At 37.2% G+C, this 20,323-nt stretch overlaps 2 protein-coding genes across 5 annotated transcripts in view; both read right to left on the reverse strand.

The window, feature by feature from the left end:
* Positions 1 to 12,679, reverse strand: part of crebbpb (CREB binding protein b) — a 41,642-nt gene extending 28,963 nt beyond the window's left edge. For all 3 annotated transcript variants that reach the window (XM_008416709.2, XM_017306336.1, XM_008416708.2), the window contains exons 1-2: positions 11,796 to 12,679; positions 597 to 1,213 (exon numbers count right to left, since the gene is read on the reverse strand). In XM_008416709.2, the coding sequence (XP_008414931.1) occupies positions 597 to 1,213; positions 11,796 to 11,880 (702 nt within the window). In that variant the 5' untranslated portion in view covers positions 11,881 to 12,679. The remainder of the gene's footprint in view (positions 1 to 596; positions 1,214 to 11,795) is intronic.
* Positions 12,680 to 15,673: 2,994 nt separating this feature from the next.
* The window catches only part of adcy9 (adenylate cyclase 9), a 36,553-nt gene continuing 31,903 nt past the window's right edge, over positions 15,674 to 20,323 (reverse strand). The window contains exons 9-10 of one of the 2 annotated variants that reach the window (XM_008416706.2): positions 19,921 to 19,941; positions 15,674 to 19,679 (exon numbers count right to left, since the gene is read on the reverse strand). In XM_008416706.2, the coding sequence (XP_008414928.1) occupies positions 18,332 to 19,679; positions 19,921 to 19,941 (1,369 nt within the window). In that variant the 3' untranslated portion in view covers positions 15,674 to 18,331. The remainder of the gene's footprint in view (positions 19,680 to 19,920; positions 19,942 to 20,323) is intronic. The other variant, XM_008416707.2, reaches the window with a different exon arrangement.

Raw genomic sequence — 20,323 nt, forward strand, 5'->3', positions numbered from 1 at the left:
TTCAGCAACATTTTCACAGCTTGATCCAGTTTCATGTCGCTAAGATGTGAAGAAGGCCGTATTTAACAGATTGATTTTATGATTGAATGTTAGACAAAAACAAAATATAAATGCAAGATTACAATGTAGAACAGGAAAGGTCTAACATATGAACGGTTGTTGAATGACAAATCCATCTCAATAAATGATTTAGTTTTAAAATAAAAAAAGACAAGTTTTAATGTTGATTGTAACTTCAGGCCCACGCACAGACTGCTGACTTGACTGTTTTCTAGCAGACAGGCACCGACATCCTCCACGAGGAGGCCGAGCCAGAAAGGTCATAGCTGGCTGTTCACAATATTCTGTATAGAAACTTAATAATGGAAAGTTTCGTAGAAGGAAAAAAGTGTGGTAAATGAAAAAAAGAAAAATTTAAAATGCATTATAAGATTATTGGTGTTCATTAGCTGTAAATCAACATGAAGATGAACAGAAATGCTAAAAGACAGCACTGAATTTGTGATAAATCTATTTAATGAGTTTCACTTTTTAAATTAATCAAAAAATTAGCTCATATTTTGTCAGACATATTCCTTTTTTTTTTTTAAACTCACCTTGTTCATGTTTCCAGCTTGCTGGGCATTCATGGTGTGCGGTSCACCCATCTGAGGTCCTCCTTGGGTCAGAGTCTCTGCCAGCACACTTCCTCCAACACCAGGTCCAGCGCCTCCTTGTGTCCCCTGCATTGCTTGGCCTTGGTACTGCATGCCAGGCCCAGGTCTCCCTCGGCCTGCTGGTCCCATAGCACCATTCATGACCTGTCCCACTTGGCCCATAACGCCATGACCCTGACCACTGTTCAACATCGTCTGGTTAAAGCCCATGACTCCATTTCCTTGTCCAGTGGAAACACCTTTCTGGCCTTGGGGCGACTGGTGATTGGGCGAACCCTGGCCCAGAGGCCCTTTGCCCAGCACCGCACCCAGCTGGCTCGGCACCATGCCTCCCTGTTGGGGACTGCCAGAACTGAGCGCACCCCCCAGAATAGACGAGCTTCCGGGTCGCAGGAGCTCAGAAAGTTGCTTGTGTTTGGAGGCGGCGTCAGGTATAGCCGAGTTGAGACCAGGTGGCACGCCACTTGGACCACAGTTAGACGGCCCGTTTCCCAACTCTCCATTGAGGATAAGCTCATCAGGAAGGTCGTTTTCCAGATCAAGCAACGACACAAGATCTAAAAAGAGACAGGAGGGAAAAGGAAAAGTTAGCCACCTCACTTCCAAGGGCTTTAATTAAAACTTACAATAGTACCTGCTGGAGAAAGTAGCTAAATAAAACACATTACTAATGCGAACCTGGATCAAGCATTCGTAATCCTTCCTCTTACTAACCTCCCCACCATACGCCCAGCAGGTTGATGGAGGCTGTTTTTTTTTTGGTTTGTTTTGTTTTAATTTTGGGCAAAACAATTACAGATAAATTAAAATGGTTTTGCAATGGAAAATGTTTGGTACACAAAGTTTTTGTCTCTTTGCACCCCAATTTCTACATTTTCATTAATTTCTTTGTGAATATCACCACATCTACCCAGTTCCTTCTATGCCAAAGCAAATTTTGGTTAATCCAAATTTACTTTTAATTAATTAATAAAACTTTAATAAAAACAGCAAAAATGTTCAAAGGAGGAGTAAACTAAATTTGACTCTTACTTCTGGCTGAAAATAAATCAATTTGTTTGTATTTCGTATCAAACAAGCCCACAGAATTTACATGTTTTAAAAAAAAAAAATAAGATAAACCTACTTTTACGTTTTTGGTGTTCAATGATTGGTATTTCTTTCCTAAAAAACATCTACTATTTGTCAAACTAAAACATTGCATACTTAGTTTATTGTTGAGCAAAAAAAAAAAAAAGAGCAAACCATTTTTGAGATTTCCTTTTTTAAAAGTGTGATTTTTCTGGGCCATGAATACTTTTTATGATTTAACCCAKGTGACAAAAAGGCTGAACACCTCAACTGTACAATAAGGGCAAAAGTAAATGCATCTCCTAGTATTAAATACATATATTGGGAATTCACAAGAATGTAAAATTTGACTTTTTTTTTTTCAAAACACAAAAGCGGCTACCTTTTTTGACATGTTATTTTAAAAAAAAATCTAAGTTTGGTCATTTTTAATATTAGCAGTGACGTCAAAACAGCATGTTCACGTACTCTCATATTTGTGAAACTAAATGATTCAGCTGGTACCATTTTGTCAGGAAGGCTTTTATATTTGAGAGAGAGGGGAAAAAAATCAACATTTATGATGTATTTATTCAAACAAAAACGGAACTGGCTATTTTCCGGGTATTAAAATCATTTTTAGCAACTGTAGAGTACTCAATCGAAAACAGACAGAAAACACACAATCCGAGTGACATGTTGTGTTTGAACTAAAAGTTGCAATAGAGTGACAGGGAAGCAAAGCCTTTCTCTGCAGTTGTGCAAATAACAAACCAACTACCAATAAAAATACTGAAGTCTAAAGCCCAAATCACGTGGCAATGCCAAGGTCCTTCCTGTGTAGGTGTGTGCGMGCTTTTGTATGCAAGCCAATAAACAACAACCACACCCCAACACACACCTTATTCTATGTCGCCACTGATTTATAACAAAAGAGGAATCCAACCTACTTCTTAATGACGCATTTTCAAAGTAATTAGGAAAATTAGACACTTCAGTTTTCCAAAGATAAAGGCTAAAACCGCATTTATAAATTTCAGTTGAGCCCAAAAGTGTGCTGAAGGAAATAAAGCACCGTTAATCAAAAGACTCAACTCGGGAAGTTTGACATCATACGATATGCAGCCGGACGGTGCTGCCATACTTACAGCCAGCAAGATAAACAAATAGACAATCTGGCATTTAATGGAGGGAGCAGTTTAAAAAAAAAAAAAAAAAAAGGAAAAAAAAAGAGACGTTACATTTACTGGAAGCAAAAGCCATTCCACAGAAGAAAGTGGGGCTGCTTCTAATGAGTCAATCAAACAATAAATCATGAGAGTTTGTGCTAGCAAGAAGCTACATTGTGATGTTTAACTTTACAGAGTAAATATTCAGGGGTTTTTTCACAAATAAAATTTGACAGAAGGTGAATTAGATATGTAAATTCAGCGGGTTTTTTTTTTTTGTTTGTCATTATATGCACTCATTGCAAAGTCAACTAACCATTAAACAGTATGAGAGTAAATGTATAACCACAAGCAAAAAATACAGTTGCTTTATGGTAATAAAACAAACAAAACAAAAATCAAAATAGAAGCATAAAAAATATAACGGAATCTAAATTATTTTATTAAAAACCCAGGAGCAACAAATATTGGTGCTCTCAGCGAAGATAACATTATGTGATAACAATTGAGAACGAAAACTTAAGCGTGCAGGGACAGCAGCAGTGTTTTATTTTGTCTGTCACAATGGGAATAAATGTAAATTATTTCAGGTAAACTTTATTAGCCCAGAGTGATGATCAGTCAATCCAAAATTCTGATTTTCTTTTTTTTTTTATAAGTGAACAYACCATATACACTCATTTTTGAGAAATTACAATTACAATACGTGTTCTGATGAACCTTATTAGATTAAAAATACCTTTTGAAATTCACAACCTTGAAGCAGGTATTAAATATATTTTTCTATTAAGTCCATATTTCTGTATTCAAAATGTTTCTTTAAATTGTTTTTCATATTTTTTTTTGTATAATTTTAAATATGCTTTTCTTTGCTGTGAAAGTTGTCACTGAGGGAAGAAGACTCCAAGTTTTCTTTCTTTCCAAGTTGTTCAAAAACTACATTGGCGAAAGCCTAAAATGTTGGCTTTTCATTCATGTTGAAACTCTAAAACATACAGCTTGAATTCAACAAAGAGAACAGCTTACAGTAAATTTAAATACAACAAGTTTACTCATTTTTGTTTATACATGAAATCTCAGTAAAAACTGAAGGGCTGCCTTCTGCAAGTGAACAACAGGCTGCTGTTGACATTTGCTCATGTTTAGTCTGCCAATTGTTTGTACAAGAACATTTTAATATGTTGACTAAGTAATAATTTTGTTGTTTTAAATTAATTAGCAGGTAAGTTTAACAACTCAGCTTTAAATTCTAACAATGGCCATTTCACTCCATCGTTCAGACAATTGTTTTGGATATGAGAAGGACATTAGCGGGTTATTTTTTTATTATTCTGTACACACTTTTCTGATGCTTTAAAGTAATTCCTTATATTCTATTTGTCGTTTATAAAATGTCAATTGACCGCAACAAATATTATTTGTAACCTGTCGCTGAAAATTACTTTGTTTTGGTCATAAACGCATATTAGAAAGGTCAATGGGCCCAAATGGGATCATATTCAAAATGGAAGAAAAGCAATACGAACTCTTCCAGAAAATATTTGTGCAACTACACTGGATTGTAAGATGTGCGGTTTTATCAATATTAATCTCCATAACTCAAGAAAATGCTTAATTACCTAAAGAAATAAAGTAATATCTGAAGCTTTTATTCAATATGCAATTTCCTTTTCCACCATCACTGTAGTTGACTGAGGAACAATATTATAAAAAACAAACAGTTACATTTCTAAAACAATCTATACGACAGTGGAGGATTCTCAATGTTTGTCTGTTTCTCCATGCTTTTTTTGTTTCCTTTGGCATCACTTCATGTGCTTCAACTTCATCTCTGAACATAAACATACATGTTTAAAACAATGCTGAAAATGTTCAGTTTGAATGTTACCATCATTACTTTCCTATATTCTTTTAAATTTATTTAGAAATGGGAAGCAAGCATTATGGTTTTGGCTAAGTAACCACTTAGCCAACATTATTTCTTGTCACAATTTCTAGCGACAAGAAAGGCACCTCAAACTGAGCCAGATTCTTAAAAATCTTTTTCATGTCTAAAGAATTAGGCTGAGTGGCACATTTTGAAATTACAAAAAATAACAGCTATAAAATCAAAATCCTTTTGAAAGCTTGTTTGTTATAAATTGTAATTACAGGACCAGGTAATAAACCAGGTAACCATCCTGAAGCAGCACAGTAAGTTTGTACTGCTAAATAAACCCGCATTAATCTTAGATTTTACACAATGATTGTTCAAAAGAAGCAAAGCATAAACTCAAAGATCAAAATCAAAACCTCTAAAATTAACACAACTAACCTGAAAAACAGTCACTGTCCACTGATTTAAAGACAACTCGCAGCAAAATTATCTGTTGCCGTCACTCATTACAGCAAATTCAGAAGAAAAACAAAATCATGTATCTGATCTGAACATGTAACATTCATATTTATAATCACCTTACCTTAAATTTTTAGCGCTCAAAACAGTATCATGAAGGCTGCATTTCTAGTTCAGCAAAGGTTTGTGGTTTCACTGCCCTGCTTTGAGCTCCTAAACAACCATGAGAAAATGGTAAAAAAAATAACGCTAACTTGTAAATGGCTGTCACTCTGTCTTCTTCTAGACGTACGTGCACACACATTTAAAAGATAAACGAGTAATAATTGATTTCCTTGTCAAACAGATTTGAATAGAAGTTTGCTTTAAAAGTCAATTCATAAAGTAGAGTCTTATTGTCCTGTTCCATAGTCAAGCATTGGCCTCATCACTAGCTTAAAGCAAACTAATCAAAGTCTGCATTTTGATTTGTTTTGCATTTATGTGACAAATACTACATCCGGAGTTGGAGAAAACTGAAGAGTCTAATTTTCCTGTGAGTTTATCCCTATAAATCTAATTGAGAAAAACATCTGTAAAACTTTACATATGCAATTTTTATTTCAAAATCGAAGTTAAAAATGTACAAAATGTGTAGCACACAACTCAAGTAAAGCTGTGAAAATACAGCTCTACTTGTGTAAACAGCATTAGACAAATCATAACTGCTTTGAAAAATGTACATGAACAATAAAAGTTTAAGAAAATAGGAACCTTTCTTCACACAAATATTAATGAATGAAATCCTCTAAAAAAAAACAAACAAACATAAAATAACAGTAATATTGGCACACACGTGGCAAAATGCAAAATGTTAAAAGAAGAGGCGTAGAGAGGAGACAAAGGGTATCTGGGTGGCTTCCAACGACACCCACCCTTCATCTCGATCAGTTCCACCACAGCAGACATCAGCTATCTGCCAAAATGTTACTAATCTTGCAAAAGGGAATATTTTTATGCTTCCCCCTCCTCCAATTGTTCAAACGCTAACATATATGTTGGTCCTCAGAGACAAAGAAAGCAAGCAAAAAGCCCGATAGGTGAGCAGTGCCGTTAGCGAGTGGCTCAAACTTGCCCGTGGTATCGACGCGCCCATTCAGCTGTACAAATGAACACAAGCCTGACACTGGCCTGTGGCCACGGGCACAAACGCACACTGACATGAGTCTGGAGCCCCGTAAAAAACTGTCACACATTAACATAAACATCAAAGACTGCTAATCTGTGTCCGTGAGCAACAGCTCAGCGTGCGTGCTCCTCCGTCCTGATGCCAAAAATTAAAATGAGACCCAAATGGAGTCAATTTCTGTTTGCAGATATTAGGAGTATGCAAATCATCGATTTTTTTGATTATTCATTTTAACTGAAAAGAACAAATAAAGAAAAATAATTATCATTACAGATTTACTATGCAATCTTAGAAAAAACTGCATTTACTGAATCCATGAAGTCTATATATACCATCTACAGGCCTTCACATTAAATCACTTGTCCTTCATACAATGAGGGATTATGTCTGAGTTGCCCAGAGGCTGAACTAACATGTTGAAAATGCAAAACAAAAACCCTACTTAAATACAACCTCTCTATAAATCAGGCATAAACAAATATTAATTCATTAGCTGACAAAACACATGAAGTCTGGAAAAATGGATTCGAGCACAATACCAATTCCCAAAGAAAAATCCCATTTAATAACCATCCTAATAGAGAGCAATTCGTTTTGTTGGTCAACGCCGCTCTGATCTGCCAGGATGTGGTCAAAGACAAGTTTAGGGGTATCCCGCAGTTTGTGTGTGTTAATTCTCTCTGCAACATTTCCCCGTTTTAACTCGCTTTGACCAAAATGAAACGCCAAATATTGGACAAAACAAAGGTGGGAATTCCTGTCTTTCAAACTGCTGAGGTCTAGTTTGTTTAAAAATTGCTGCTCATACACATTTTGTGTCAGGCTATTCTGCTTCGTAACCGTTGGATGCTAAAAGTCCGTGTTTGAGTCAGCAAATATTCCCACAGATGCTGCGCCACATGGAAAAGGGAACTTATTACAATGAACACAATTCTTATGTATTACACATTAACAGCTAAACTGCTTGAAATTTTGATGTGAGGAGATGATAAATCTATATGTTAATTTCAAACTCAGACTTGACCCTTCAAAGGACAGTCTGTAGGCTGACCGCAGATGCTTAAAGTTGGGGCCGGGACTTCACCAAGGTGTGGGTGCTTCCTCATCAGAGATTAAGGTAAATAAATAAAATATAGTTGTAAAATCAATTTCTGTTATAAAACTAAAAAAATAAACCCAAAACCATAAAAAAATCTAAAATCCAACTTATTTTAAATGTTTGTTTTTTTTCAACAGATTTCAGTTAGGCAGCATGCAGAAAGTTACGTTTTGCACCTAAAGAAGTTGGGAACTAAAACGGCAGAACTCAGTGGGGTACAAAATGGCGATGGGCAAAAACAAAACATGTTGAGTRACACTACTGTACTCAACAGTTGGCGTCTTTTCCAGTTTAATTTGTGGGTGAGAAGTTGATAAGTTTGGYAACAATGGTCTGAAAGGACAAAAAGTAAAACAAAGACCAAGACAGAGGCATTAAAAACAAAAAGCCCAATAAGAGTTGTTAAGAACCAGAGTGAGCTTTAGGGCAGGACAGCAGCAAAGATTTATCCCAGACTGTCCTGCCATTGAACTGGGGCCTGTAGCAGGGGGTCTAACKGACGTGCCTGTAGTAAATCACACAACAACATGGTACATACGTACATGGTACATACGTACAAAAGGTAAATGGTTAAAAATATTTAAGGGATATCCAAGATACTTAACGGCAAGGCAACCTGTTTTAGCTGTGAAGTCTACAAACAGAGTAGAGATGTGCAATTAATTAAATGTACAATTCAATTTGCTAAAGCAATTTAACCACAGAAAAATAATTTGCTTCTTATTTTTGGATAATCTGATTTGGAAGTGTGCTATTATTTTACAATATCTCCCAAATGAAGCACGCTTCCATCCCTTTCAAAGGGGGAACTTCATGAGTTTCTTGTTTTCAAAAGTTCAAAGTAAGGAAGGAAGAAAAAGGAGAAGAGGAGCTGCAAAGTATCCTCCCAGTGGGATCCGAATTAACACTTTAATCAGGAAACGACCTGATGTTACACACTGCTGTTTCACACCTGGAAAAAAGTCTGGCATGAGATGACCAAGTCTGCAGAGATGAAACAGCAGAGGAATGGTTTACCAAACCGTCGGTGAAATTCAAACCGTCGGTGAAATTTCTTGCCAAAATCTAAATGACATCTAGAATGTTTTAAAAGTTGCATTAAGATGCTGAAAAGTTTGTTTGACTGAAAAAATGTAATATATTTATATAATAATTTTGAAATGTGTTGATGTACAGTAACTTTTCAACTGAGCATCTCGTTTTTCAGAGATTGCAGAAATACAGGATATTGCTGATTGTGTGCGTCTATATATATATATATATATTTTTTTTTACATATTATGCATTTAAATTAAAAACTACTGKTTATTTTAAAGAAAATTTTCACACTTAAGGCATTTCAATGGACTTTGAGTGCAACTGATGCATTGTGGTCATCGTCGCAATATCAACGTGTCAAACATCGCAACCCCCAAGAACTGCTTGGATGTAATATTTAGCAGGAAATAATATTTGAAGAATCCTGTGTTCATGCTCCCCATATCTTTAATATATTTGACCAGAAGAATGAACAAACTTGCAAGCAGGAGTATTTCTTTAGTGGCTGAGATGCTAAGGGTTTAGCATCTCATGTATGCTAAACATGAGATGCTAAACCCTTAGCATCTGAGCTAAGGGTTGAGATGCTAAGGGTTTAGCATCTCATGTATGCTAAACATGAGATCTAAACCCTTAGCATCTGAGCTAAGGGTTGAGATGCTAAGGGTTTAGCATCTCATGTATGCTAAACATGAGATCTAAACCCTTAGCATCTGAGCTAAGGGTTGAGATGCTAAGGGTTTAGCATCTCATGTATGCTAAACATGAGATCTAAACCCTTAGCATCTCAGCTAAGGGTTGAGATGCTAAGGGTTTAGCATCTCAGCCATTAAGACTTAATCCTAATAGGTGACTACATTTAACAACTACAAAATTGCAATCCAATAGTTTTCAACAAGTGTGCAGCTCTATTTAGGGGTTGGGCAGTTGAACAATTCTGGTTCACATTTTGATTCCTCGTTTCGATTCCAGTTCTCAACAGTTATCAATTCCATTTTCAATTCATTTTATTTCTATAATCTTTTTATCTTTTGTAAAACTTTACTCTTGTTTTTTTTTTCCCCCCACATCTTCTTCAGAGACTTAAGAACCAGTCTAGGTAAGCAGCAGGTAAAGTATGTGATAATAAACGGCACTAAGCTGAAAGTCCTGACGGGAGGAAGATCGACACAGAAATCAAAGACCTGGAATTTGGTGGCTTCAGTCAGAGGACTGGGTATCAAAACTAGGAATCACAATTTAAAAAGTTGAATAATTCCAGGAGAACTGAAATATTAGTACCAGTTCCAATACATTCTTGATGCCCAACCCTAGCCAAACATATATATATATATATATATATATTTTCTTTCTTTTACGCAAAAGTAGTATATATTGTCTATAACTAACCCTAATCAAAGTTCTAATTGTGTATTTAGATTTTTTAGTAATTGGTTATTTGTGTATAAACTAAAATAAGAAAAAAAGTGCAGAAAAACAGAAAAATTCAACGTAAAATTAAGGATTTACAAGGTTAGTCCCATTTATGCATTAAAGCATGCCCCTAAACCTATCCTGCTCAGGAAATTTAAGAAAGTAAAAAGTTGTTTTCATCATTTATTGCTGTAAAATTGAGCTCCTAACTTAACTTAATGAATAAGTAACAAATGTAAATCTAGTTGTTTAGCATTTTGACCACCACCAAAAAAGAAGAAGAAAGGTAAAACTACCCCATTCTGAYATCTGGCAAGAGGCCAGATGCAACAGCAGGTCCAACCTAAATGAAATGAAGCAGCAAATTTAAAGAAATCTAATCATTTATTTATTTATTTGGCATTCTGACAAGAGACAATACCTTTCAACTATAGGGTTGAGGCTAGGCTAGGCTAGGCTAAGGTAAGGCTAATGTTGCTGCCTGCCAAATTAATGCAATACACCTGTCACATGCCCAGAGGCCTCACTCAACCTTGGAGAGAATATTGGTTTAAAATCGGGCAAAGCAAATCAACGTTTTAAGAGGTTTTGATTTCGAAACCATTAAAATGTTGCACCATACGCTTGCAATGCTTTTAAGTCTGAACAGAAGTGACGAGAAATACGAATGGCCTGGAAACTAAAGGAGCGCTACCTGTAACTGTTATTGATGCACAGCTCTTTTAACCACAGTCAAGCAGACAATAGAAAGCTGGAAGCCAAGTAGATGAACCAACTAAACACCCAGCTGTTATAAACTTGTTATGCTGCCAATGTTACTSTACTATACAAAAAGAAACCAATGCTGTTCTTTGTGTCAACTGACAGCAATCAGCTGCTGTTATTCATTTTGGTTTTAGTTTCATGTTTACCTAATGTGGCATGCTAAATGTTGTACATGTGGTTAAACTGCRAAAATCTCCTTGCATATAAAACCTCCAATGTATAAAAYACTTTGAGACAACCTATTTTAAAAGGACAAAGTATAGCACTGAACGCAAAAGRTTAAACCTGGAAAAGTGCAACTTTTTGGGAAAGACAGTCCGGTAAGAATCAGTTAAATCCCTTAAATTTACTGCAAAGACACAACATCCATAAGATTACGCTCATAATGTACACAAGCTTTTTCTCCTCCACACTTGAGTGAGAAAAGCTGCTCTGCAAGTTGGGCAAGTGAAGACACAGACCCTACGGCTAATCAGTGATATTCAGCCTTAAAATGGCAGGCAGTTTTATAAAGTCCTGTATGTTTCCTCTCCCAAAAACAAACTCAACAAGTGACAAAAAAAAAAGGAAGTCCCATCTAGCCCAAGTTATGTTTCCCATTTCTTTCCTTCAAGCACGCTTCTGAGTGATGGACAGATGTTAACTTTTTCAAGACAGGTTCAAAAAACTCTTCAACTGGTAAAATAATGCAGGACTCTTTGCACAGTTSAACTGCGCAAAGAGATTTATTTTTTTTAAAACACACAAACCAAGACATCAGAAGCAAAAATAACTAATCCAAATAGCAGCCTTCATTTAAAAGATGCAACTCTATTTAAAGAGCCATAATGGCTTTATTTTTGTAACGAAGCAGAGAGAAGTTGGAAAAATATGARTTTCTGAGATTATYAGGTGTTTGAAACTAACTGGTTTTTAATACTGTTATGAGTTTATTCATTGGAGGAATCCAACAGGAACTTCTTGTACAGTTCCTCTTAATATTTGCGCATCCCACGACTCAGGTGGCAGCTTGGTGTTATTTTACTCGTTCCTTTTCTCTGTGTTCTAGTCAGTCCCCTTGTTATTAAGCTACATGAGAGCAAAGTGGGTGTTGCGTCCTTACCTGGGCCGTCTGATCCCGATATGGGTGAATTAATCTTGGGTCGCTTTGCAGTGGGGGGTCCCGCATCCAGCAGATTGTCAGCCATCCTGCTCGGCGAAAATGATCAATGGATGTTGATGCCGCGAAAATAATAACAGGGTCAGACCAAACCTTGAGTGTCTGATTTGTAATAATGCGTAACTTTTTTTTTTTTTTCTTCCTTCCAATGTTGCGTGCGAAGAAGCGACGTTAGTAGTTTATTTTCTCTTGACTGGCAGAGTGGTGAAATGCTGCCCGGAGAAGACGGATTTTAAAAGAAGGGCAACAGCGCCACGCTTCGCAACCGAAGATCACCCCATGATAATCCAACACCCAACACCCACATAATTATCCCCAATTACTGCGTCCAAAAATTATTTTAGTTCGAGAAAAATAAATAAAAAACAATTATAAAATATTACACAGGGTACAGACAAATCYCTTAGCTCGCAGATGGCCGGTTTCACCCACGTACATAATCATTTTTTAGCAGTCGAAATAAGCAGCGATAAAATCCAATTTTTGCTTAAATAGAAAAAGGAAAATTCAGAAAATATTTTCTATGAGGCGGATATTTTTTCTCGTCGCTGTCTCCCCAGCAAATACAGCGTTCCATGGACGGAGATACGGCGACAACCAGCGGCGCTCTCTGAAAGGGAAATCAAATATACAGTGGCCTTTCAGGACGGTAAAAACCCCCGCAACCCTCACATGTTTGGCCTCATTCTCTGCGGAAGAATCTAGTCTTCGATTTTCGACCGGAAAAATCCCGTTTCAGCCGGGTCTGAGTTGCTCCGGTCGGTTTTAAAAATTGTGCTCCCCCGAAATTCCTACTCCGAGCCGCGTCAAGATGGCGGCTGTTGATTCCTCCGATACAAAAAAAAAAAAAAAAATTTTTTTTTTTTTAGTGGTAGGAGGGGGGACTGCTCTGACGCCCTGACGTAAACCTATATCCCACCGTGCGTCATGTGAACGTATGAGAAGTTACCTTTAGGCGTGAAATAACATAAAAAATTAAAGGTGTTCAATCTGTGTTAAACTTTAACGATATACATAATGCATTTTGTGACGTAGAATCGGCAAATAAAGCGAAAGCGAAGCATTTTCGAAAGACAAAAACTCATTTGACTTCTCATTACCTTGTCACTTTATAAAAATCAAGGTATTTAATTGTGATTATGTTATACACCAACAAAGAAAAAAACTCCGTCAAGGTGCTAGCTAAAGGATCCATTTTCAATTCTCAATTTATGATTGCATTTCCGATATCTTTGGTTTGAAGTTTGACAAGCCATGTAGCAAACGTAGCAAATTATTTTAAAAAAAATTGTGTTTAGGTCAGATAAAGGTGCACTAAAAATTTWGCCCAACATCTAGTACATCCTGATTTCCTTATCTCCGAAATGTACCGTAGTGGTCATCATGATGTGATGATGCTACATTTCAAAAAGGGACAAGAAAGCTAGTCTGGTTTGACAACAGAATACACTAAATACATAGCAATCTTGGAGGAAAACCTGCAAGAGCCTGGCAAAAAAGATAAATAAAATAAAAATCAAGACTAGGGCAGAGGATCACCTTTCATCATAGTCGTCAAAGTCAAGACCCAAATCCCATCTGAAAACAGTGGTTTGGCTTGAAAATTGCTTTTTTTTTTAATGARACAATATATGCCATCTGACTAAGCTTGAGCAATCAAGGCAAAAGTCCACAGATGGACAAAAGTTGAATAGAGGTACTCCAAAAAGCATAATTTATTCCAATGAAAGTTAGTTCAACAAATTGCTGACTCAGTGGTCCAAATATTATTTGTTAATTATGTAGAGATTTTGGTTAGTCTAGCACATGAAATTCTGGTTGCAGTGGCAAAATTACTTTACCCTAAAMGTTTTTGTGTTTTAAAAACAAAGTATTTATTTAATAAAGGGTTTTAATTTAATTACACATATTTTTAGAAAATGTCAACATTCATCCATCTTTAAGTGCAACATGCAATAAGCTCTARTTTTAGTTAAAGAGTACAAGACAAAAAAWTTGAATAAAGCAGACTTACAATCGTTTRCCTCCTAAAACGGGTCAATGTAATGTTTAGGCTGCAAATTGAATCATTGTCTTTAATGTTCAGCAAGTGACTTTTATTTGAAGTTAAATTTCACTTCACCTACTAGCGTGCCTTATACAAAACATAAACAAAACAATTTATTGTGGGGGAGTRATAGCAAGCTACTCCACGTTTAACTATCAGCAATATTAGCTGAGCCCCCTCTGTTACTGTATACTATGAGAAAAAYTGGGCCAATTGTYAAGACCCTTCCCCTTCAAGATACTAAAGAACCTCACACTTTTATAAACACCCACACTGATTTACACATGCAAGCCGACAAAACACACAAGCATTATTCCAACATTGTTTAAGTTGTCCAGTTCTAAACTATTTAATACCCAATTACATGCTCTTATACAAATAATAGAAAATGCTTTACAGTAGAAAGGCATAATGTAGATCAAAAATGAAAGCCTTGTGCAATTTCATTTTAACAGTGTGTGTGTGTGTGTGTGTGTGTGTGTGTGTGTGTGTGTGTGACTGCGTGTGTGTGTGCGTTTGTGGGGGAAAAAAACAACAACCAGAAAATAGAGACAGCACACAACAAAACTGCATGAGATGGCAATGACACTCTTTGGCATCAACATTTTTCTAGTGCACTATTCTGCTGGTTCAGAATGTCACCAACATCTCAATGAATCCAGCTAAATTAATACACTGTATGCTCAATGTACAGGCAAGRAAACAAAAGGGGTTCAAAATCAAAATGTGGAAAAACATGTATATGTATATTATTGTTCACTGCTGTACCCCAACATAGTCCAGTTCATAAAAGTATACCAAAATGACCCCCAAAAAATAAAGGCTTGTCAAATTCATGCTTTTTCCAAAACACCTCGACTCCTACAAGCACCTAACTGTATAGTAATATTTTTCCCCTTTTTGTAGTGTCAAACATATTAAGAGCCATCAGGGTTGTGTGCTTATGAGCAAAGAAACACAAGTTTGCTTTTAATTTTTTACCTTTACATATATACTACACAGTGGCGCAGTTGGTAGAGTTGTTGCCTTGCAGTAAGAAGATCCTGGGTTCGATTCCCGGCCCGGGGTCTTTCTGCATGAAGTTTGCACGTTCTCCCTGTGCATGGTGGCTTCTCTCTGGGTACTCCAGCTTCCTCCCACAGTCCAAAAACATGACTCCAAATTCTCCTTAGGTGTGTGTGTGCATGGTTGTTTGTCCTGTGTGTCTCTGTGTTGCCCTGCGAGTCTCTGTGTTGTCCTGCGACAGACTAGCAACCTGTCCAGGGTGAACCCCGCCTCTCGTCCGGAACGTTAGCTGGAGATRGGCACCAGCAACCCTCCCAACCCCACTAAGAGACAAAGGTGTTAGAAAATKGATTAATATATACTACACTACACCATATCCATATGGCATGCAATAGCCAACTAACGTGACAAAGAACAATTTACACATGCATCAAGAAAAGGGACTATAGGCATTTTTGAAAATTATCCAAATAAAATCCGATTTAAGCTATGGATTSCCATTTCATTCTTTGYTTTTAAGTATGTCATGTCATAATAAATTAAATAATCTCAAAGTGAAAATCTGGTGGGGAAAAAAAAGTTAAAGCCCAACCCAAGCCTCGGAGACATAACTTAAACTATGAAAAACATTAAATATTCATAGAAATGATTTACAGAAGATAAGAAAAGGCAAATTGGTTCCCATTTATAAAGGCTAAATTGCAAGTTGAAAATATGAAGTGGCAGTTTTAATACTTGAGGATTTGCTATCCGTTATTTTTTGAACAAATCCAAATTAAGACAAGTGAGTGAAATTGTATCTTTTTGCTCTTGAGCACACAATCCATTTTTAGCAAGAACAATGACAGAAAATGCACTGCATGGTTATTTAACATCATAGCATGAAAAAGAAGCTTTAAAAACACCTAAGTATATGAATCACATCTGAGACACTCCTTTTGCATTTACAGTGCTAACACATTAAGTTTCATGCCACTAAAGGTTTTAAGCAGCAAGCGTCAAGCTGTTCGCATCCAGTAATGTCTTTCAGATCCTGGAGAGTTAAGACGTCTTAAATGAACAGCTTAAGTTTCATGTAACAACACAAACACATTTGTGACATTCCACATCAATTATCCTCGTTTTGAGAGAACTAAGAACTACTTTAACACAGTGTAATGCAATTCAACTTTAGGCAGTTATTCTTTTGTCTTTAGTCTTTCTGAAATCATGGCTTAAAACCATCTATGGATATGTTAGCTTCTCCTAAAACACCAAACACATCGTGAGCGCCTACTAAACTAAATTGCTGGCTGAGGGCACAACTACTAGAAGCCTACGATGCTGCACACATGCCAATAAAGTATATCTGAGGAAACCATTTCCTAGTGTTTTGGAAATATAACTGTAGTCAGAAAAAAATAAAAGATGCCACAACAGCAAACGAGTTTGTATTCCAGTCATCTCAGAAACTCYAGGGGAGCTTAACCATTACCTGAATATATTATCCAATAAAGGTTACACAACGTTAAATGCGTGCAGATATCCTCACACAGTTCAGACTCGTCCACTGTGTCCTTTACCAATTAGCCCTGGTCATGCTATGAGGAGTTTTCTAGTTTCACACAAACTGAGGCACGGCAGCAGTTATTGTGCAGATTTTTACATGTTGAAATGGCACRTTTCTATATAGCTTTCACTTAAAGGGATACTTAGGATTTGTTTTATGAAAGGTCACCCATAAAAGCTCCCTCACTGATGTCATTTCCTGTCAGAAGTTTATTAAAAAAAAGTGAATAAGTCCTCATAGCGGTGAAAAGCTAATATAGAGGCAAGCGTTTTCGCCGACTTCAGCAGCTTAAAACAACTCAAGATGAAAATGTTTCCATTTGTGGGATACAATGCTAGATTAGTAGACATTAACTGCCTGCACTTTCAGCTAATATCTGCTTATGACAAGAAGACAGCATCATATTTGTTGCCATTTTCCATGCTGACACAGGTCTGTGTGTAATATGCTAAAGTTACATTGGTTATATTTGCTGTCCTCTGCTGTCATTTGCTTTGTCATCTGAATTAATTTGCCTCATCAGCTTTGACTAGTCATTTTGCTCCAAGTCCACCAAGACCAGAATAAGCATTTGGATTAAATAGCATTGCAGATTATATGTTATCCWTSTCTCATAAGAGCTAGTCAAATGGAGAAATTCACTATTGAAACCTTTGCAACAGGCCATTTTTACCAGTAAGCTGAACAACGTTTATGTTACTATGCTAAAGTTATTATGTTAGGTAATGCAGGCTGTATCAGTCTGCCTTTTCACCAAGCCCTGCAAGATGTATCTAAACTTCTGGTGTGTTACACAACTTGTGGAATGGACTCCTGGTTTTGATAATTTAACACAATATAAAATGTTTAAATACCTGGGATACAAGACTGTTACAGGATGTATTAACCATCTAAAGTTTTATAAGAGATTGCTGTCAAATTTGTTGGTGTTTTCTAAATTGGAAATAATCTGTTACTACACTAAAAATATGGTTTTGTTACATTAGTGACGCGTCAGCAACGACTGCTTTGGATTTTGTCAGACAGCAGCGAAGATGCTAAATTTGTACTCTTCCCCGTCACGTAGTAATATGAAGTCATCCCGACAGACTAATATCACAGAAATCTCTGCCAATTTTGCCTGGTAGTATGGATGTTATTTGGCTGAACAAGCAACAACAACCTTCGCAGTATCTGAAAATGTTGAATGGTAATATCTAATAATAAAGTGTCATATCCCACATTTGGAAACATTCCCAACTCGAGTTGTACATTGTTGGGTCTACTTGGTAGCTTTCCTCCATTCTTCTGACAACTTCACATAATTCAAATAATTCCTTTATTTTGATTTCTCGTATTACTGATTTCATCTTGGTTAAAAAGGCAAAATAAGTCATTGCAAAATATTGTTCAAAAAAGTAAACCGATAGCAAAAGCAAAGCTTTATTCCCAAAAAGTTTCCATGTGTAAAGTTTTCCCTTTTAATTGTTAGATTTAAAAAGGCCTTGTCTTATTCTATTCTAAAGGCACTTAAAAGACATTTGACAGAAACAATCAAGATTAAAGGTGCAAAGATAATCAAGTAAGTTAATGGCAGACAATGGGGTTGCTAGGAGGCAAATTTCCATTTTCTCTGAATAACCCTAACCCACCACCCTACGTGTGGAACTACCAAGCACCCTCGATGATATCAGCCAATCACATTTACACTACAAACAACCTTGCTCTTGGCTGATGGAAAATCTGGTCTGTTTATACATCTCAGATTTCTGTGTCTGTCCAAATCCACCTCCTCTACCTGAAGTTGGACAAAAATATAGCTTCTACACATGCCAGCTAGTGGTAATGAGAGCTTAAAGGGATGAGGGTTGGTGGTAAAAGTGCTGCTGTAGCAGATGCTTAAAGCCTGGTTAAATCGCCACCATTACAGTCAGAGTTGTCCTCTAGCTTGTCTTTTGTGTCTTTCCTTGGTGAGTGTTGTGGTGCGTGTTGTTGGATTGAGGATGAGACRATGAGCTGTTTGTTATTTGGCGAGTGTCCCTCAAGACTGGTTACAGGTATTGATGTTAAGCCACTGTGTGACATGGATCGTCTGGCGCAAGAAGCGACCGTGGAGGAGCATCTTACATTGATGTCTGAGTCTTTCATTTGACTAAGCCCTGTTGTGTTTGAGGAACCGATGCTGGCACTGGGGACCATCATTTTGATACTGCTTCCATTCTTGCTGGTGGTCGGCACCATGCTGGCAATCTCGTCAGTGGGAGACCGCCCGATGCTACCATCCACCTGGGCTCGGATCTCCGGTGAGACCGAGAGCTGGTACTGAGGCACAGGGCCACTGTCGCTGCTTTTGGGATAAAGAAACGTCTTCATTTGACCTTTCCCTTTGACGTTAACCGTTCCCCGATAGTCAAACTCGTAATCCATGCCACTGAGCACGCAGTAGCTTTCCTCGCTGACCTGAACGCGGCACTCCACGCCCGTCGTGTCCATGCGGCTGGCAATGTTGACGGTGTCGCCCCAGATGTCATAGAGAAGCTTGGTGGTTCCAATTACGCCCGCTGTCAGGGGCCCGTGATTAAAGCCAATGCGAAGCTTGAAGCCGAAGCCAAGCATGTTCTTGTTGAAGTCGTCCACCACTCGCATCATTTCCAGGGCGAATTCAAAAAGAGCTCGAAGGTGCTCTTGAGGATGAGCTGCATCCGCGCACTGCTGAGTGTTGAGTCCTGCTGCAGCCATGTACGTTGCACCAATGGTTTTGATCTTTTCGATATTTGCAAAGACAGGCTTGCGTAAGAGCTCATCAAAGTCACCAATTAGCTCATTGAGGACGCGATAGCACTCCTTGCCTCCCTCGTAACTTTCTTCATAAAACTCACTGAAGTTGACAATACTGGCAAATATGACTCCCACATTGTCGTGGTTCTTGGAGTAACTCTGGGTAACCTTAAGTTGTTCCGCTACATGGATTGGGATTATGTTGCGAAGCAGCCAGTCGGCCTGGTCCCTCATGTTCTGAATCTTGATGCGGTGCTGATCYGCTTCTACGTTGCCGTGGTAATGCAAACGGTAGCTGACCTCAAATTCGCGRTTAAGGAACCAGACGAGGAGAAGGAGCAGGAAGAAGGCCACACAGGCTTCAGGAATAAGACGTTTGTGTGGGTCGAAGTTGGGTTGTTGATCAGAACTTGTCGAGTTGTCGGACAAGATCACGGATCCGTTTGTAATGTTGCTTTGGGTGTGAGACCTGGTGGAAAGACAAAGATAAGAAAAAGGAAATTAAGAAAAACAGTAAAAAGAAATAAATGCAAGCATGCAACCAAAGTATTACTTGGCAATTGGAATTTCACATTTCTTTTAAAAACATCCACTTGGGGATTCTTTTCAGGAATTGCCAAAATCTCACTTTTAGTGGCATTTAATAATGGCATATTAAAAAGTAATATTTTTTATATTTATTTTGCATTCAACTTTGTCAAAGTTCTTACCGGAAAAAACTCTCAACAACACTGGAAGAGACAAAACAACAATGATATTTATTAATCAGCCTAATGCATAAAGTGTGCAAGATACTATATATAACAGTTGTCTTTTCACACATTATTGTGACTTAACAATTCATTTTATGATTAATAACCATACAGCCAGAGGTGCAATCTTTCAACATAACAGCCGATCTAAAAAAAGTGTAAAATATGTGTATAGGAAGATATTGGCACAGAAAGGGAAAAAAATAGACTTATAGTGAAAAAAGGTAAAAATGATCACTGTGTGAAGAGAAAAGATGGAAAAGCCAAAYGTTGCTTCTTTCACATATTGGTAATAAATAACTACATTTCCAGCAAGTTGTCATGCAACATTAGAACAACCTTTTAAAATGTCTCAAAAAGG

This window comes from Poecilia reticulata, linkage group LG8 (genome assembly GCF_000633615.1).
Source record: "Poecilia reticulata strain Guanapo linkage group LG8, Guppy_female_1.0+MT, whole genome shotgun sequence".
In the NCBI taxonomy this organism is placed as follows: Eukaryota; Metazoa; Chordata; class Actinopteri; order Cyprinodontiformes; family Poeciliidae; genus Poecilia; species Poecilia reticulata.